General features: G+C 39.2%; 1 protein-coding gene across 1 annotated transcript in view; it reads left to right on the forward strand.

The window, feature by feature from the left end:
* TRHDE (thyrotropin releasing hormone degrading enzyme) overlaps nt 1-18,731 on the forward strand; it is a 227,534-nt gene that overhangs the window by 171,258 nt on the left and 37,545 nt on the right. The window contains exons 11-12 of the mRNA XM_068400961.1: nt 7,806-7,939; nt 8,038-8,093. Of these exons, the coding sequence (XP_068257062.1) occupies nt 7,806-7,939; nt 8,038-8,093 (190 nt within the window). The remainder of the gene's footprint in view (nt 1-7,805; nt 7,940-8,037; nt 8,094-18,731) is intronic.

Consider the following 18,731-nt stretch of genomic DNA (forward strand, 5'->3'; position numbering starts at 1 on the left):
AATATTAACACCCCTGGAATACTTCAAAACCTGTTTGCACTTTCACAGTCTGCCTTAGTTTCCTCCTCTACTTTTGTCGTTTAGGGCTTGATTGAACTCTCACTGAAGTTAATAGAAAGAATCCCACTGACTTCAGAGAGAGCTGATCACCTCATCTCATTAGGTTGTACATGCATGCCTTTTTCCCTTCCCTCCTGCCTTGAAAGTTCACTCTATTACTATTACCTGCACAGTTGCTTCCTCATTGCCTTTTACTTGCAGAGTGCTGTGGAGGAACAAGTCCATAAACCCACTACCCACTCTTTTAAGATCTACTGCTCCTATCAGAATGCCTTCAAGAAATCAACAATTAATGATGGCCAGTGTGAGCAATGACGTTGGGGTGGCTGCTATATAGAAATTAAAGAGGAACCTTTCTGAGTCATCAGTTTCCTGTGTAGCGAATCAATGCTGCTGTGATCTGTTGTCATTATCCTTGTCCTTCCTCATTACTCTCTTACTCACTCACTTGCTGTGCCTCATTGAAAATGAGACTGTAAACTTATGACTACAGCAAGGATGTCCTCTTGCTTCTACTTATTGTTGTCTAGCTCAGCTGGAGCATTCCTCAACATAAAGAAGTCAGAACATCCCTGGATCTACTCAATGTATTGTACGTGCTGTTATGTATTGGGGCTGGTATAGAAGATTTTGTGATACTCCTGGAGATTTTCTGCAGCTGGTATGTTTGTTTCATGGGGATGTGGGAAGGATTCTGAGACTGGAGAGGATAGTTTCCAGGACTGATTCTTGTGGATGGGAAGAATCCTGAAGACCTTCTGTTGTGCAGAGGATACAGTTTCAGTGTTGTCCCAGCGAATAGTCTGGGAACAACTCTTCAAGATGGAGGTGAAACAAACTACTCCAGAGGATATTTGGAAGATTGGGAGTGGTCATGTTGTTTTTCAAGTGTGTAATTGAATGCAGATACTCAAATCAAATTTGGAGGAAATGCTGTTCATGAGGATGGTTTCCATGCCCTTTTAGGAAGGAGCGGGTGTTTCCTTCTTGTTGACTAAACTCCTGTGCTAAAGAAGCTTCCAGTGTAACCTGAAGAGTGGCTAGGAGATGATGAACAGCTGTCTGTTGTCTGTCATGTAATACTGATCACATACCTCATTTCAGCTGCCAATAATGAAGAGGGTCCAAGTTAATGACTACCATTATGATATCTTGGCATATCACTTACCATAAATTTTTCGATAAGATTAACCTTGTCTGTGTGTTATCTGGCAGAAATGAAACCATGGCAGTTTTGAAATAGCAACATATATTGCCATCAAGAAATATTCCTTTTTAATGGTAGTTTAAATAACAGTTTCCCAGGGGAGTACACCCCCTGCCTTGCACTAGAGTTCACCAAGGATGGTTATTCGCTGATGGAAGAGTCTCTTCCTTCAGGTACATCCAGAAGGACAAGAGAGAGAATTACTGATTTTTGCATCCTCTTTGCTACAGTGTCTGTTACCTCATCAAGGTATTGTAGGATGCCAGTTGGCATTTTCATGAGCAAGGGATAAGAGGCTGCTGTCCAGTCTTGTGAGAGCCACTGAATGTAGGATGCTTGGGTTGCTGCTCTGTGTACTCATCCTGGCCGTGTCTGATTACATACTAGAGGTGGTGATGCACGCAAATCGCTGATCGTTCAATACGCTGAGCAGGATTGGTTCATATAATTGCAGATCATCCCAGCTGCTGGCAACAGAACTCATTCTGCCCACTCTTCACAACACCAAGGTGAAGGGACACGCTGGAAATCACAACTATGCAACATCTTTTTGAGATGTAATTCATTCTCCTTTGCAATAAACCCTGTAGAGAGGACAGTGCCAAGCCTTGGCAACTTGTCTGACAAAGTGCATAAGCTCCAAGATGTTTCATATTCAATGTAGCTCTTCACATCTGTTTGTGGAAAGTATGTAGTCATAGTTTTGGAAGGTTTTCATTTTGCAAGCACTTCTGCCAATCTCTCTTCTCCTTACTCAGTGAGGCATAGCATTTATGTAACCATTTTTCTACTCATCGGTTCATATACCAGCCATCAGATGACCCTTTTACTGGCTCAGTTTGTCTGGGTGTGTGAAATGGAGCTGTCTCTTTCTCTCTCAGAGTGCTACACAGATATGTCACTACCACCTTTTTCCCTGCTCACTCCCCGTAGCCATGGATGAGGCCGTTCTGCTTCAGGCGAGTGACAGCTATTAAACCTCTGAAAACGAAACCAGTCACAAAGAACACATCTCATGATTAGCCTTCCTATATGGTCTGAGGTCAGAGGCATCACATTAAGATGGCTGCAGTGCTCTTTGTGCTGCAGTCTTGCAGGTCTGATAAATAATAGATTTCACCAGCACTGTGATAATCATTGGTGTTACAAACTTCTGCTCTGTCATAGATCCAGGGCTTGTTTCTGTTTCTCCTAGATAAGTTGTCTCTCTTGTGGTTGCTGTAATGATACATGAACATAATGTCCACAGTGTTTTGGGATCAGCCCAAAATCAGTAGTGGGTAAAAAGTCAAGGACCAGCTTTGAACTCCGCCCATCCCCACAAGATGACTGCTTAGCAGGGCTTGCAGGAAGGTGTTGGTGATTGCTGCTGAAGGTGTACTGAGTGTGGAAGCACAGGCTCACCTGCTGCATTTCTGCAAATCCAGGAGAAGTGACCTTAACCTCAAGTGAGGAGGTTTAGCTAGCATCACTTTCAAACAGATGAGCAAGGCTTTGGACAAAGGCATGCTTGCCGTTCCCTGGGCGTGATTGTTCTGGTGCTCAGGCTCCAGGTAGGAAACATCTCCATGCGAGTCAGCAAGTGCAGCTGAACTGATGCAGTTTTACAGTCTGCCTCCCTGCCCTTTCCTTCCCCACCTCCTGTACCTTGACCGATTTGTTGTGTCCCAGGGAAATATTCCTCTGATGGACCTCCCTGCCTCTGGTAAAGTGACTCTCATTCAGACTCCTCTTAGTATCTCCACAGGATTGCCATGACACTTGCTCCAGCAGGGGCATTGGACTAGATGATTTTTCGAGGTCCCTTCCAATCCCTAACATTCTGTGATTCTGTGTGATTCTGTAAAAGAAAGTTCAACAGGGCAATTGCCTTCCAAACGGCAAGTCCCAACTTCTTATATTATGCCACCTCCTACTACATAATCTCTACTTTTAACTGTAAGCCCCTTGAGAGTCTGATTCTCCTCCGTGAAGTGTTTTGTAGAAGACAGCTGCTTCTGAGCTGAGGTTTTCTGGCTGCCCACTGGGGAATAGAGCATTAGTGCAGCATTAGAAAAATACTCTTTCTTTTCCTTTCTGAGATTCAGCTGCTGAGCTTGACCTGTGTTGCCTCCAGAGTCCAGTCTTTTATCTTTCAAAAGTGGGAGGAAAGGAAGCACTGTGAAGTAAAATAAATATATAGGTCCTGCTTTATAACTTTAGCCAGCCATAGTGAGGACCAGGGATACAAGACCTGCAATCCTGGCACTATTTTGACAGTGAGGCAGACTCACTCCCGTTATCCCAACAGCTGAACAAAGATCCTAACAGAAGATTGCTGCTTACATTGTGTATCACCTTAGACATTAGCAGTTCCATCATATAGGAATGTTAATGGATGGAAGGGTAGTCTGAGAAAAGAGTGTGTGAGACAGAACATGATCATATTTACTGATGTGTTCACTATACCAAAACACAGTGTGTTGTTCACTATACCAAAACATCTTTTTTTTTTTTTGTCATGGAGCTATGGCAACATGGCAGGTGAGATGGAAAGAACTTTTTCTTCTGGCTTGCCTTCTCCCTGTATGAGAATTTCTTGCAAAAAGATTTGCAGAATTTAGTTAAAGCTAGTATCTTTTCACAAAATACTGTGATTATGATGCAATTCCTCATGGGACATTTTCTTTGTCAGAAAGATTTCACTTGCTGTTGTTGGCATGAAATTGTGCTACTCTTGTGCAGTTATTTTTGCAGGAAAATGGAGTCGGTTCTCCCAGTAGGGATTCTACCAGCATAAACCAATTTCCTATTATGCTAGGGGCTGTGTAAAATCAAGAATTAAAATAACAACTGTGAGTCTGAACACTTGAAATGGTAGTGGAACTTTGTTTAGCCCACGCTCTTGTCAGCATTGGAGTAGCGTCTTGCAGAAGGGTGCCCTTCGCCCAGACATGCCTCACAACGTGCTCATGTTGCCGTGCGGAGAAGGCTTCCACCATTCCTGCTGGTTTTGATGGAGTTGAAGTTTCTCAAGAGCTGTGAGAGCCCAGAACTTCAAGCCATGTGCAGTTAGCACCAGCTGGAGGACTGTCTCACACTTCCAGAGCAGAGAAAATGAGAATCAGACCCTAACTGATTTTCTTACTTCAAAAAAAATGTCATGAAATTTAACCATTTCTTCCTAAATGTCTCTCATATGTGTGTTGCAAAACTGGAAGTTTCAGAGCAGTGTTATTTTTTGAGGCATCCAGACAAAACAGGACCATGGAAAAACACTTTCTGATGGAAGATTAAAAAAATTTCCCTTTAATCTCGAATACAACTATATATATATTTTAGATTGACTTTTAAGAGGTGAACTAAAGCCATCAAAGATAGATTTCTTCCCAAATGAAATCTGTTGTTGTTGTTTAGAAAGTCATGAATGGTTTAATATAGGGTTTAACACTGAATGACTACCTTTTCCCTAACTATAATACTTTTAATGGGAAACTAATAAATGTGTTTGTGGTAAGTGGAGAAATTGCCCAAGTGTATAGAAATTCTCAATGCTGTAATCACCAAAAAAAGAATTTCTTTTACAGGAAGGCATGAGAATCGACAGACTCAAACATCAAATTCAAGTAAATGATATAGAACTACGTGAAGCACATGCATCAGGCAGTCCCTTAAAATAACCACCTGCTTATATGAGCTGGAAAGGCATGAAAGATTCCTGTCCTGTATTTCAGGAGAAATCACTCCTGTCCTGTATTTCATGAGTGGTCTTATAGCAAAGAGTTATGGTTGGATTTATACTGACCAAAACAGCAATAATGTCATCAGGCTTTGAAAAGATACTGTTCTCCTTTAAAACAATATGTGTTGGAGGTGTTGCACAGCTGTTACTTGTGAAATAGATTATTTTGAACTTGTCATGCTTGACTGGCAAGTATCATTCAGTACTCTATTAGAGCGTAAGTAATTTCATCATTTTGAGATTAAAATTTAATACAAATACTCAAACAAGAAAAAATTTATGTAACTTTTTTATTACATCTGATTTTGAAAATTTCCATTTTATGTATGTATTTACCCAGATATTGATTAATGTGTGCTCATAGCCCATATGGTACGCTTTTAGGTATCACAGAGGTGCAGGGATTAACCAGTTACAAGTAGCTACTCTCAGGGATAGTGGCATTTAAAGGTTAGTTTGCAACAAAAAATCATGGGCGGAAAGCAGTACTGCATTAAGGTGGTAGGATTTTCTGCCAGGCGTGAGCAGCCTGCTCCTGACCCCACGTGGCAGTACACCCCTGAAGACCCAGAGAAACTCTGAAAGTCGTCGTTTCCCTCTGCAGTCTCTCCTAGGTATAGAAGTGGGTATTTTTGCTGTTGCTCTTAAGAAACGCGCTAGGTTGATAAGGAACATAGCTGAGATTTAGGGGTGACTGGCTGTATTCACACCACTGTTCTGGGTAAACTAAATAGGATTGAGTAGATCCAGGTTCAAATTCCTCCTCTCCCCGTTTTACAGCAGATATTTGATCCAAATCTGTTCTAAGAAAATGCCTTTATCACTATGCTGTAAACTGTTATGATCTTTTACAGTATTTCTACAGTAATGTTTTCCTTTGTATAAGATTCAGTGATTTACACAGGAACCAGGATTCAAGTCTTCCATAAGTAGGCTGGAGCACCTGGATGATTCTGACTTCAGGTCCAGTGTAAAAAGGATTTAAACAGAGGAGCAACTTCAGTATAGTGGTCTAAGAGAGTTTGCTTAGGACTGAGCTATATAGCCCAGTGTTTAACAGACCCCTGTGAAAGGAAGGACACCCAGTGTTCAAACCTTGTTCCAAATCAGACTGAGTGGCAAAAGCAGCTTAGGTGCTTTGACAGCATGAACGCCTTTGAAGCCCACAGAGTTGTAGGACTTAATTCTGTTTTTCTCAGTCCCATTTCTGCCGGATACATTGACTCCTAAAGAATGTGTCTACTTGGAGCTTTGTCACAGATAACTAAATGAATGTAATCAATATTTTAACTAAATGGATGCAATCAATGTTTTAACTAAAACCAAGGGTCTGTATTTTTTTTTCTCAATTGTTTATCTAGAATAATTAAATTGAACTGCTGCTCAGTTAGGCAAACCCTAAAAGAGCAATAACAATTGAATTGCATAGGCAACAACTGAGTTATTCTGAGCTTATTATTTCTAAGAAGTGTATTTTTAAGAGATTTTAATGATGCCAGAACTATCTAGGCAAGAAGAGGACTTCCTTTATTAATCCTGCAGCTTTTTATCTGAATTTGTGTGCATAACGCAACTCCATGAATTTAAAGTTAAACATATAATTAGGTGGTTTTAGGACTGGGGTCTTGTTGCTCTTCGTATTTTTTGCACCTTAAAATGATAGTTATTTGTGTGTTTACTAAAGATATTTAGTCAAGGGAGAGGCATGACTTTTATCTGTAGTTCTAGTCATCTATTATTACCTCAGAAATTACTGTTTTATAACAAAGGCTAAACAAATAATTTTTTTTAGTAGGTCTAGGTACTAGATAATATATGTGAATTGTTAAGACTGTATTGTTAACTTTTTTCCCCATTCATTACTTTCAGGGAATTCAAGCACACCAAACAATTCCCTGATGGAATTACATTTAAAACAAATTTTATGTATTTCTTTTTTATTTTAAAAAATGCATGAGAAGACTGTTCCTTTTGTCAACAGTGTACAAACTAATTTTATTATAATAGAAAAAAAATGTTGCTGAATTTTTAGTGAGTTCTGGTTCATGATCAGTTTTGTCAGAATAATTTACTAGATTGAAGGCTTCTTCCAGAGACATTGAAGCTTGAGGCTTCATTCCATGATGATTCTTTCTGTAGTGAAAGAAATGTGTATTGTGAGTTCAGGGCGTTTTTGTTGTTGAAATCCCTAGTTCTGCAAATAGTTGTGGACTGCCTGACTGTACAAATACCGGAATAAATCTAGACTTTCAGCCTCAAACTGATCACTTAAAAAGAGGGTAAAGAGGAAGAACAAGTTAGTTGATACAAGGTTAATTGGTCTAGCTCTAAAGGGGGGGCCTCTCGGTGGTTAGTAGCTGTACAACTGGAATTACTTTAATGTGAAATCCAGTATAAAAGCTTCATCAACTACATGCAGAAACACTTAAGAATTTTTTTTTAAATCACAAATATAGTTTTCTCTCTATAGCACATCCATTCAATTATTGGAGTTATGATTCTAGAAAGCTATTTTAGCATGGCCAGAATCAAGGTACCAGACTTAAAATGGGCACCTCTCATATAAATACTATTTGCCAGAAAAAAAATACCTTTGGAGTTCTGTGTGGGTAAAAGGTGCCCATGGGAATGTCAGCTGGTGTCTCTCTACATCAGAACAGATAAAGGAAATTATTAATCAAACACAATGTTTTTGTTAGTGTTTGAATTAATTTTACTGCCTTCATGGATATTTAAAGGAGAGGATTTAATAGATATATCTTTAGAATTTTTAAATTTAAAACCAAGTCCCCTTCCCATCTTGTTCTTTGTTTCCAGAACGCCACAGAATTCCTGGTTTGGAAGAGGCAAGTTGGTTGCTAGGGAACATCAACCAGACTGGCTACTTTAGAGTTAATTATGATATTAGGAATTGGAGGCTGCTAATTAATCAGCTAACAAGGAACCATGAGGTAAGCTCCTCTTCTCATCCCTAAAATCTGCTTTGATAGGTGAACCTTCACTGTTTCATCACCCTAAATGGTTCAATTTTTGTGCTTGACCCTCACAGGTTATATCTGTCAGTAATCGAGCAGGCTTGATCGATGATGCATTCAATCTAGCCAGGTATGTTTTCCTGAAGATAATCTATCCTCATACACATTGCTGCAATAACTCATGCAATCATTAACTCAGCAGTTGAGTGTGTTTTGAAGTTAAATATGTTTTAAACACACTTTAGTTCTTTTCCCCTCCCTTTCTTTTTTTGTATGGCACATAAACATGGTCTGTAGCACATTCACTGCTCTTGATCAATAATTGCCGTAGGGTATTTCTGAGTCTGGACAGGTCTGATCAATTTTACAACAAGTTCAATTTAACACTTTGGAGATAAATAATATCTTTCCTCTTTCTCTAATGAATAAGGTTTTTTTTCTTCTGCTTCTCCCTAATGCCCCACCTCTCCTTTTTTTTTTGTAACTAACCCTTGTGCTGTATTTAGTTTGTGATGGAAGGCACCTTCAAGCTTCAGGAATGTTTTTTTTCCCAGACTTGTACTGTTATATCATTTTTCCAGTTTCTTTCTTTTCTTGTAATCTACTAGAACAGAGTCTTTTTCTGTATGATGTTTTTCACGCAGAATGGAAAATCAGAGTTCCGTTGAGCATTTCTGGAATTTATACAATGTTTTGTGTTTTACTGTGATCAGAGTTAATAATTAACACATAGCGCTGGTTAGGTAATACCTTCTTTACGAATTGAGGCAATGGGATTGTCCTCATTTTGAAATCAGGACATCCAATATGTTGGTAGTGAAAGTGTAAAATGAGAGGAAAGTAGTGGAACATTTCAAACTTTTTGGTTCTTGAGGTACCTGGGAATGTTGCATCAGTAGAACACTGTGATGTCAAAGGCAGCGTGAAAAAAAATCGTGATATTACTGGCTTTTCTGTTTGCTAGGATATTTATAGCCATATTTGAGCAGGGGCTTGCAAGAATCAACAGTACTGAGGTACATTTCACTGCAAACGGTCACCAGAGATGTTTGAGATTTGGGCAGAGTGTCACACAGAAATTGTGGCTCAGTGGTGTTCCAGCATCACTGCAGTAAAACACAGTTGTGTGCTCAACTACTCTGTTCCTGCTGCCAGTGCTAGACTGAATTATGACATAAACTAGTGGTTAGCCCTTACTTAACAGTCCAGAGATGTAGTAGGGAAGGAGGCATCATGGGGAGAGAAGGAGTATCAGTTTGCTTTTTTGCACTGCCCTTCATTTTTGCCTTGTGGCATCTTGCCATTGGCAACAGTGAAGGACTAGAAACAGGTCATCACTTCATACTTCAGCGGACAGTGATTTGTGTACTCTCTGGCTAGTAGAATATTGCAGAGTATTCTGAAATATCTAGACTAAAGAACTACTAGATGTTCAGTAATGTAACAGTCTGTTACAGTTTTATTTGGTTTTGGCACTTCAGAGAAGTAGTGTTCAGTTACACAGAATCAGTGTGGCGCTTTCTTCTTTTTCCATGCACTGAACACAGTCAGATGTGGCTAGACTTCCCTGAAAATCTAAACACTGAGAAAAGCTGTTTCTTAAGCCAATTCTTGTAGGTGAGTGTTTTTCTTCTGAGTCAGTACTGAGCCAGTGCTCTAGGTTGTCTTGTTCATGAAGCATAAAGGCAAGGTCTTGATTAAAGGTCCAACCTGCATCATCTGGCCAAGTTTTGTCTATCTAAAAAGCACCCAGAGATTAGATGAGTAATGCATTCCCTGCTTGCTTTCCAAAGCAGTTTTATGGTGATACTGGATCCTGCTGCTTTTTCAGAGGTAACTACGCCAGAGTGTTGTGAAGTCTTTCACAAGATTTCAAATTGTAAAAACTTGACATTCTTTTGTTAATGATGAGCTGCAGCAGACTGCTGCATTTGCTACTCATGCACCATGGAAAAAAGTAGTTGAACTAAATGTTTAGTGTATACACATGTGCATACATAGATATTACTTATGAGGAAATAATCTTCCAACAGGGATGCGTAGCTGGATTCCTGTTTCTTAAAAATCTCTGCACAGACTCCTGTCAGTAGTATTACCTTGAGTATGTGCCTTTCAAGCCAGTCTGGGTGGAGGAAAGATCGGCATGTTTGCAAACAGTAGATTTTTGCTCTGTATTTCAAGAATAAGAATAAGATATGTGGACCTGGCTAAACTTGCCACGTAGGGTATGCTTTTTGTTGATCTTTTTTTACTTTATTCATCTATCATCTTTCCTATTTAAAAACCCCCAAATAATTATAGTGATGCTGAAGTTAGTGTAATTGGCTAGCTGACTATATGGTACCTTTTTAAGAAGAGTTTGGTATTTTTTGTTTTCATTTCCCCTCTCCCAGACAAAGAAGGACCAGGAACACGCCTAATCCTTGCTCTGTTCACTTATCATGAGTAGAACTAGAGAGACATTTAGAGACTGTTAGAAGAGGAGTGTGTTGGGGGCAGGTCTTGCTGGCAGAGTGCCTGAACTTCTAGGGGTACGAAAGCGGATGGAAAAGCTCTCTCTGGGACAAGCAATGGGGACTCGCACGCTGACACTGCAGTGCGGTGCAGCTGCCTTTGCTGTGTCAGGTGCTCTGACATGACACAGCAGTGTTCCTAAAACAAGGTCCAAGGGCTGTCAAAATCACACAGACCCTTTCAATTTCCTCAAAAAGTCAGTGTTCAGAAGGCCACTATCAGCCTAAAATCAGCTTAGCTTTTTCCCCCTTGGCTGTGAGGCACAGTGCAGAAAGTCACTTCTCTTTCTTTTGGAGCAGTACCATGTTTGGATGCTACCTGCCTTGTGGGTGCAGTGCTAATTCAGCCTTGCCTCTGATGCACAGCATGTGTTTCTCCCTGCCCATATAATGTTACGTGATGGGGAGATTAAACGCATACGATTGTCTCTGACTGTGATATGAGAAAAGGTGACTAACCTTATTGACCAGTTGTAGAGGTAGTAATTAGTAGTTTAGGCCTGACTTCTGAGAAGACTGACTGTTTTTAAGGGTAATTCAGTCCTCACTTGTGGTCCCTAGTTGCACTGATGTGTTATCTTCTTGTCTACAACTATAAACATACACATTTTGAGAGAGAGAAGGGAACTGTGGAATACATACTTTTATTTTAGTCCCTAGCTATTATTTTCAGTGATAAAATAATGCAAAAATGAAAACATAACTTCTTAAATTCATGCTGGTCCTTTTTAGAAGAATTTCTAACATAAACAGCTCTTTTTACTGTACTGAAGGGACTGTTTTTCTTCAAAATACCCCATCCTTCTTAGAAACTTCTGAAGTACTCCCTAGTGTGTTGTTGAACTTGATACAGATGATGTCCATTCCACACCAGAAAGGTTTGACTCAATTTTTCCACTTTCCTAATATGGTATGTCCTAATACGATATTTCTATGTAGTTTTACTGCTAATTCATTTTTTTGTGGAACAAGTACAGGTCTTATTTTTAGTAAAATTTAATAATATTTAGATCTGGAAAAAGATGAAAAAATTGCTCATATAAATTATATTGGAGCACAGCATTTTATTTTTTTTTAAAAAAAGGTGTGTTTGATTTCATTCCTCAAAAATGTTTATTATCCTTTTACTGTCCAGCATAATAATTTCTCAAAAATAAACAATATAAATGATTGATACCTCCAAGGAATATTTTAAGCTCTATAACTTTAATTTCGTAAAGTTTTCCCCTTTTTATATGGAAATATATTCCTTCTTTTTCCTTCTTGGTGTATTTTGGTTCTATAAAATTAATCAAGCAGAGCTGAATTGAATTAATAACAATAAAAGAAAGCTATAGCTTGTCCACTGTGTTTGAATTCTCGCAAGCTTGTTTGTTTTTCGGAGTTTTAAGCGTAATTGTGTTCTCAGCTGTAGTACATGCACACACCCTGAGGATCTGGAGAGCTGTAGCCTTGGCAGTAACATAGCTTATGGAAATACATGCCCCAAATTCTTGAGCAAGAATAGCACCTTGGCACTCTCTCTTTCCTTCTTCTTGAAGAACCTTTATTATTTGGGGATGTTTTGTATGAAATTTCAGTACAATTTGAAAATACGTTGTTTATAGTAAATGGGATGTGTTGACTGAGAAAGCCAAGAGAAGACAAATAGAACTGTGGTTCTCTTCTAAGCTTAAACTGAGCAGAGGGCAGTTCAGAGAGCTACAATAAGTAGTGTCACAGGAAATAATGAAGATCCTACTGTTTCCTGAGAGTGTGAGTAATGTTGTCAGCTTCTCCTGTCGTTCTCTTTCCTTAGGATAAAGGGTCAGTTAGTGAGTATGTGAGGTGGGATGCCTCCCACTTCACTTTAGGCATCCCAAAAGTAGTCCTCTAAATCTGAGCTTGTCACCCTGCAGTGTGCTGAGAATTAATGGAGAGAAATGCGCATGTGACCGCTCAAAGCCACTTAACCACATAGGGTAAGATAAATTACCCTCCTAATGTCAGGAGTATTGTGTCACCCCTAGTTCTTCTTTGCTGGGCTCTAAATCTTCATATTCACTTCCCCTCATTAAACTGGTTGACTTAATCCAATATTATGTCAAAGAAATAGGTCTGGTTTGTATTCAGTGTTAATCAGTATTGGGTCACATATGACTCTGGATGCCTATTTTACTGTCATCTAAAATAATTATTGTTCTTTCCAGTTCTGGAAGAATCCATCAGTTTTGTCTCTTGAAACTTAATGTGTCTCATACCCCTTTGATCCTGCCTGCACCATCGTCAGCTCTCCGTGTTAAGGTGGCAGGTGCTTGGTTTGCATGCCAGTTGCACAGGAAACCATTTTTTTGATGCTGACAATCTGTCTTGCTATCGATTAATATCTTGTCTTCTGTTCTGCGGTTGGAAGGATAGTGGTGGAGTTCCTCGGGTACTCAGATTTTCCTGACGGTTCCTTTTCGAGGCCTAGTGACAGCCCAGTGCATGTAACTCATTGGTTACACATTAACAAAGGCCAAAGATAAAATTTGACAGTAGTTTTTGCATATTTCTTAGCAGCATTTCTTTGATGTGTATCAGAAGCTTTTTCTTAACTGGATTCATGAGAAAGCAGGCAGTGGTGTTGTTTAATTGTTCTGCTCCAGGGATGGATGGCCAGGTTGGAGTGCGGTCCATTTCCTTTCACAGATTAGGGGGAGAGTGAGCTGTAATCTCTTCAGATGAAGGTTTTTTTTAGGCCAGAAAAGCCTGCCCCTATAGACTTCACAAATATAGGGACCTGTGTTAGAAGTGAGCAATGACAAAAAAATATACCTTCAGAATTATCTGCGAAGTGACTTCCTTGCTGCAGATGACCTTCATGAGACTTCCTCTCTCTCAGAATTTCATTCACCAGGCCAAAACCAGGAACCTGGTGCAGATATTTGATGAATTATGATGATTGTTTTCCTGCTGTTAATCAGTTCTTCTTGGCTTGCTTCTTTTCAAGCTGTGAGTTCTGTTGATTCTAGAAAACCAAAGTCTGAGGGTAAGGGAAAAGGCAGTGACAACCTACCTTTCGATATATAAATCCAGATTCTCTCCCCTGATACAAATTCATCTTTAACAGCTGGTGCATTTGACTCTAAGGTTGATTCCAGAAGTAACATACTGAAGTAAGCTAATGCTGACTCCAGATCACCTTCTCACCAACTTGAAAAGAGAAATTAATTTAAAAAGTAAGCCTCAGTTAACCAAGTATAGCCTTTGGGATCTGGAAAATCATGTCTTTATGACCCCTTGTTTTATTTTTTTCTTCAAAAAAAAAGCCAACCAATCAAAGCCAACCCTCTCCTTATTCCTTAATTCCTGGATGTGGAATATTGCCACTCAGGCAAATACATCTTACCCATTCAGCTGCCTGAGGCAGCACCACATCCCATAATGATTAGCTGATCTTATTTATGGAAACAGAGTTATCTTGTAACTAAGCCTCTAGTTTATGCACTAGTTTATGATATAAAATCCAGAATTATTACTGCTAAACTGGAAGAATGTTTTCTTGAGGTTTCTGTGGAAATACATGCATTACAAAACTAAACTATGGAGTTGAAGTGATCTTCATTGTTGTTTTCCTTCTCCAGAGATTAAGATTTCATTTATTGTAGCATTTGAAGTCTTCCAACATATCTGGGCTAATTGTTCCATGTTACAATTGTTCGTGTTACTTAAAGTCCTGTTCAGTGTAATGTCAGGAAAAGTCAAGGCATTTAAGGGCCCGTTTAAAATTCTGGGGCTGGATAGTAAGTAGGTGACAAAGGTAGAAGTTCTCGTCTAGCCCAATTAATGTACTTCAAAATGTTTCAGAATTTCAACAGCCACAGCCAGGGTTGTTGACCTTGTTTTGCTTGGGTATTCATAAACAATCATATAGGGTCCATTTAAATTAATAAACTGCAGTTTAACTTCAGCCTTCATTATTACTCCTGATTGCAGTTGCTGGTAGTTCAACAGAGACAAACAACAGATAAGTTAAGCAGCTCCCTTAATTAGTGCCTCTGAGTACCAGCTAAGGGAGCGAGTATTAGATCGATAGTTTGTATCATGCTTGATTAATAGTGGTATAGATTTACTATTGTAATGAATGAGGCCTCATCTAAATTATTTCAGCAGATGCCTTAGTAACTCTCTTTCACTGTCAGGCAAATTTTGGTGATGGTTCACCAGCAATTGATTGAGATATGGCTTCCTACAAAAGTTGTTGGATTTCCTTTGACATAAATACTCTCAATGGACCAGAGCAGCTGCGCCTTTTTTAGAGAAAATAGAAAGCTACAAATATTTTAAGGTAGCCATCATTCGTTCCATATGCTGTGTGTCAGTCCATATGTTCTGTGACATATCACAGCCTTAATATCTGCTTTACATGGAGATACACATTTCAGCTAATGTTTGCATATGTTCGTACAAGAAGAATCAAAGTGATTCTTGAGAGTAAGCACACTAAAAGTCAATTCTGTTTTTGTACTATGTATCATATGTGCGTCTGATCCTGTTGTGTACCTAAGAGCAGTAAAGCAAACTGTACAGCACGTTCCAGGGAAGTGTTGGTTCTGCGAGAGCATCCTGGATAATAGAAAAACCTGCTAAGAGCTGGGGAAGAAGTTGGAGAAGACTCTTCAGCACGTACAAAAGAGAAACTGTAGATCTGAGTTCTCTGCAGAGTGTTTAGTGCAGGGAGTAGGTCTTGGTCTAGTATGCATCTATCCTGTAGAAGTGGGTGATGTTGTTAATGCACATCCTCACAAAATTTGCCTATGCTTCAATTATTTCTGATACTTTTGAGTTATTATAGCAGTAATTGTTTTGTCCTATAAACTATTCTTAGCCAAACCCAGAATAAACTGTCAGGCAAACATGACTCTGGTTTCGAGAGAGTGAAAGAATTATTTTTAGCTGGTGGTTGTTAGCCCATTGTCTTTTCACCCCATGGTCTTGGTCTGTTATAGTTCAAGCTGGTCTCTGAAGTCAGCTTGGTATGGATGTATCTATGTTGCAGTGCAGGTGACAGGGACTGCTGTGTAATGACAGGCGAGGGGACATTAATTAAACCAGGTCTGAATTACACTTCAAGAGAATGCTTAACTTGGAGTTTGAGGTTAAACAAGAGGAGGAGAGTGGCATGAGTGGAGCTTGCTGAAGGCTTCTTAGCAACTTTGAGTATTGGAAAGGGGGCTGAGAGGTGCAAATATAGCTTCAGGAATCTGTGTGTTGTTGCGGCAGGGGTCGTCTTCATCCAGCCTCACAACTTATGCCATTCTCTGGGGGCCCTATCCTGTCCTACCTAGCATACACCTGTTCCCTGTGCCTTCCTCTCATCTCCAGACCCCCTTTTTTCCCTACATCTGCCTGGCCAGCCCTTTTCCACACCTCCCTCACCTGTCCTCTCACAATAAGCAGCTTTTTTTCCTCCTTGCTCTTATCCCAGAACCCCATTACTTTTCTTTCTGAGGGTCTGGCAGGACTAGGATGGAAAGCAACGAGCCACCCTGGGAGGCTGGAGGTGCTGCTCTAAACACCGTGTCCTTTCCCAATATCTATAAAGGACATATGAATAAAAGGCAAGAACTAACTTTTCTAGCTAGAAAGGACAGTGCCAATGCCTCATCAGCATAAAGTACTCTGCTGTCTTAGACTGCTGACTGCTTTGCCTGCTGTTTTGACCTGACAGCACAATTGCTTCTTTGAAATGATTCTACTTTTTGGGCTCATCTGATTGCTGTTGGCCAAGACTGTTGTCTAGAGGAGGTCTGGTCTTTGTCAGTGTATGCTCTATCCGCCTGGCAGAACATACTGCCAGGGTGAACTTCTGAATTCACCCAGATTATACTTTCAAGTTTTTTGGTCTTCATTTGGTGATTTTATAAAACAGTTTGTTAAACTGTAGGCTAAGATCCCTTCGCTTGATAAAATTTAAGAGAAGTCTTGGGAATCAATGTTGTGTTAGTTTAGCTCCTTCCTATCTGGCTAGAAGTGTGTTTTCCTCTACCCAGAAATCAAACAATAAATGACGGGAAGGACTGTCTTGTGACTAAGGCACTGCACAGGGACTAGAGAAACCCGGGATGCTGTTTCTGCTGTAGACCTCCTAGGTGATCGTGGGAAAATCATTTAAACTGTTTGTGTCTGTCTTCTCTCTGTAAAATGGAGAGAAGAAAATAGGTGAAGGTTTATGAGAATTTCAGAGTCTTTTGTTATAAATATGTTTATAGGGAGTTGCTTTTACAGAAATAATATCCAATTCTGTAGATATTCTGGCAAACAAAATTCAGATTGTATATGTATTTTCAAGATCAGGGTCCTGTGCTTTCCATATGAAGTTTCTAGCTTTTAAACATATATTTCACTTGGCTGACTGATATGCAAATTATAAACATTAGAACAGGAAAAAAGAGAGATATGAAAAAGTATCGTGCATAATAATAAACTCAATTTTGAATTTGCTCAGACATGGTCTCATAGATACCATTGCCCGTTGACAATTTAAGGAATAGAAGGGCTATTTCATTCTACCCTTCCCAATAAAATCATCAAGAAAGAAAATAAATAACACTTTTAATAATTGAGTCATCTGAGATTGACATCTTTTAGCCCCTGAAATACATTCAAATTTCTTTAGTTAATTTAAGTGTGTGAATGACATACTTCTCAAAAATCAGGACTTCATGATGATGAGAAGCATGACATACCTAACTTACTACATAGTCTTAATTTTCAGCAGTGAGATTATTCCTTTTCATCTTGCAGTACTCTTTTTTAATTCTTTTTTTTTTTTTTGTGTATGGGGAAGAAGAGGAAAGGAGAGATACTGAACTCCAGTTTGAAGGAATTTTTGTTGCATTTTTACAAACACAGGGGGTTTTAAGTTTGATTTTTTTTTCTGTTTTCAACAAAGGTGATTAATTCAAAATATGTGGCATCCTAAAACTGTGCAAGATAATTTAAACCACGTGATACTCTGATAATTACATTGAATTTGAACTATTCTTTGTAGGATGCTTCAAATGCTCTTGTGTGGAGTTGAATGTCACTTGAAGAGTCCTCAAATATTTTGCATGTAAGAAAATATAATAATAAGCAAACTTCACTTAAAACTGTCGTACTCTCTGAATCCTTTGATGTTAGAGAAATTGAATGCTGATTAAATTTAGCACTTAAAATGAGCTTATGAGCCAAATGTTGCTGTTCTATTTATCAAAGAGCAGATGTACATTCCTGTCCTGTTTACATGGAAGTCCATGGGTGATACAAATCATAATGCCTCCATTAAGTCACTTTGGAAGCCTTAGAAAAGCAGAGTCCTTACCTGGTCCTAAGTCAGCCCAGCCCTGGGAGTGGAAGATGAGGTAGATCATTCTTTGATACTGGAGATCACAGGGCCTTTTTTACAGGTTGCCCATTAGTTTACTATGAGAAAACATTCTTTTTCCAGGTTCCCTTGTTGAACATGGATGCCAGTCATCATAAGTTTTTAATCTTTGACTTCCCAGTCTTGCAGGAGTTGAAGGTGAAATCTGTGACTACAAGAGTTAGTTTCCCTGTTGCATGGGTTGCCTTGCTCAAAGCTTTTTCTATGTGTCAGGGTTCAACATACCTGTTTTTACTGAGCTGCCAAAGAACTGCTGTTCCCACAGAACACTGTGGGAAAGAATATCCTGAATACCTCAATAGGGACACTAGTCCTTGGTAGGTCCAGAAGAAATTAATAGGGTTAGAAAAAGCGAAATACAGTTATATGTGAATGTTCATTGGCACCAGGTTTCTCTGTGAATTGTTCTAATCCACACACTTGACTTTAAAGGTAAAAGAATGAATCAATGAATAAGAATTCTAACTTATTTTAAACTGTCCCTTTATGGGTTAATGAGTATAGTCTAATTATTCATATATTGCACAGGCACAAAAACAGAACTGAAGTTAATCTGAGTTGCACATATATGTTCTGAAGAGCTGCATTTTCCCCCTTCAAAATTATCTAGACAAAAAGCTAGTTATGTTTTACATATTTCATAAGAAACAGACGATGCAGAGTGAGTTTTAAACTAGCAGCAAGTAAATCACCTCATTTCCATTATTTCAACAATGCAGACCAGTTTGCTGCCAGCTTGGATTTTCTAATTTTGATTTAAACACATGACTTATAATGACTTTGTTGGGTGGTGGGACTAAGGGATTTATGGTGCACTTGTATGCGGGACTCTCATCACTGTACAGCAACCCTGTCGTTTTTGTGA

The sequence above is a fragment of the Nyctibius grandis genome, chromosome 5, assembly GCF_013368605.1.
Source record: "Nyctibius grandis isolate bNycGra1 chromosome 5, bNycGra1.pri, whole genome shotgun sequence".
NCBI classification, from domain to species: Eukaryota; Metazoa; Chordata; class Aves; order Nyctibiiformes; family Nyctibiidae; genus Nyctibius; species Nyctibius grandis.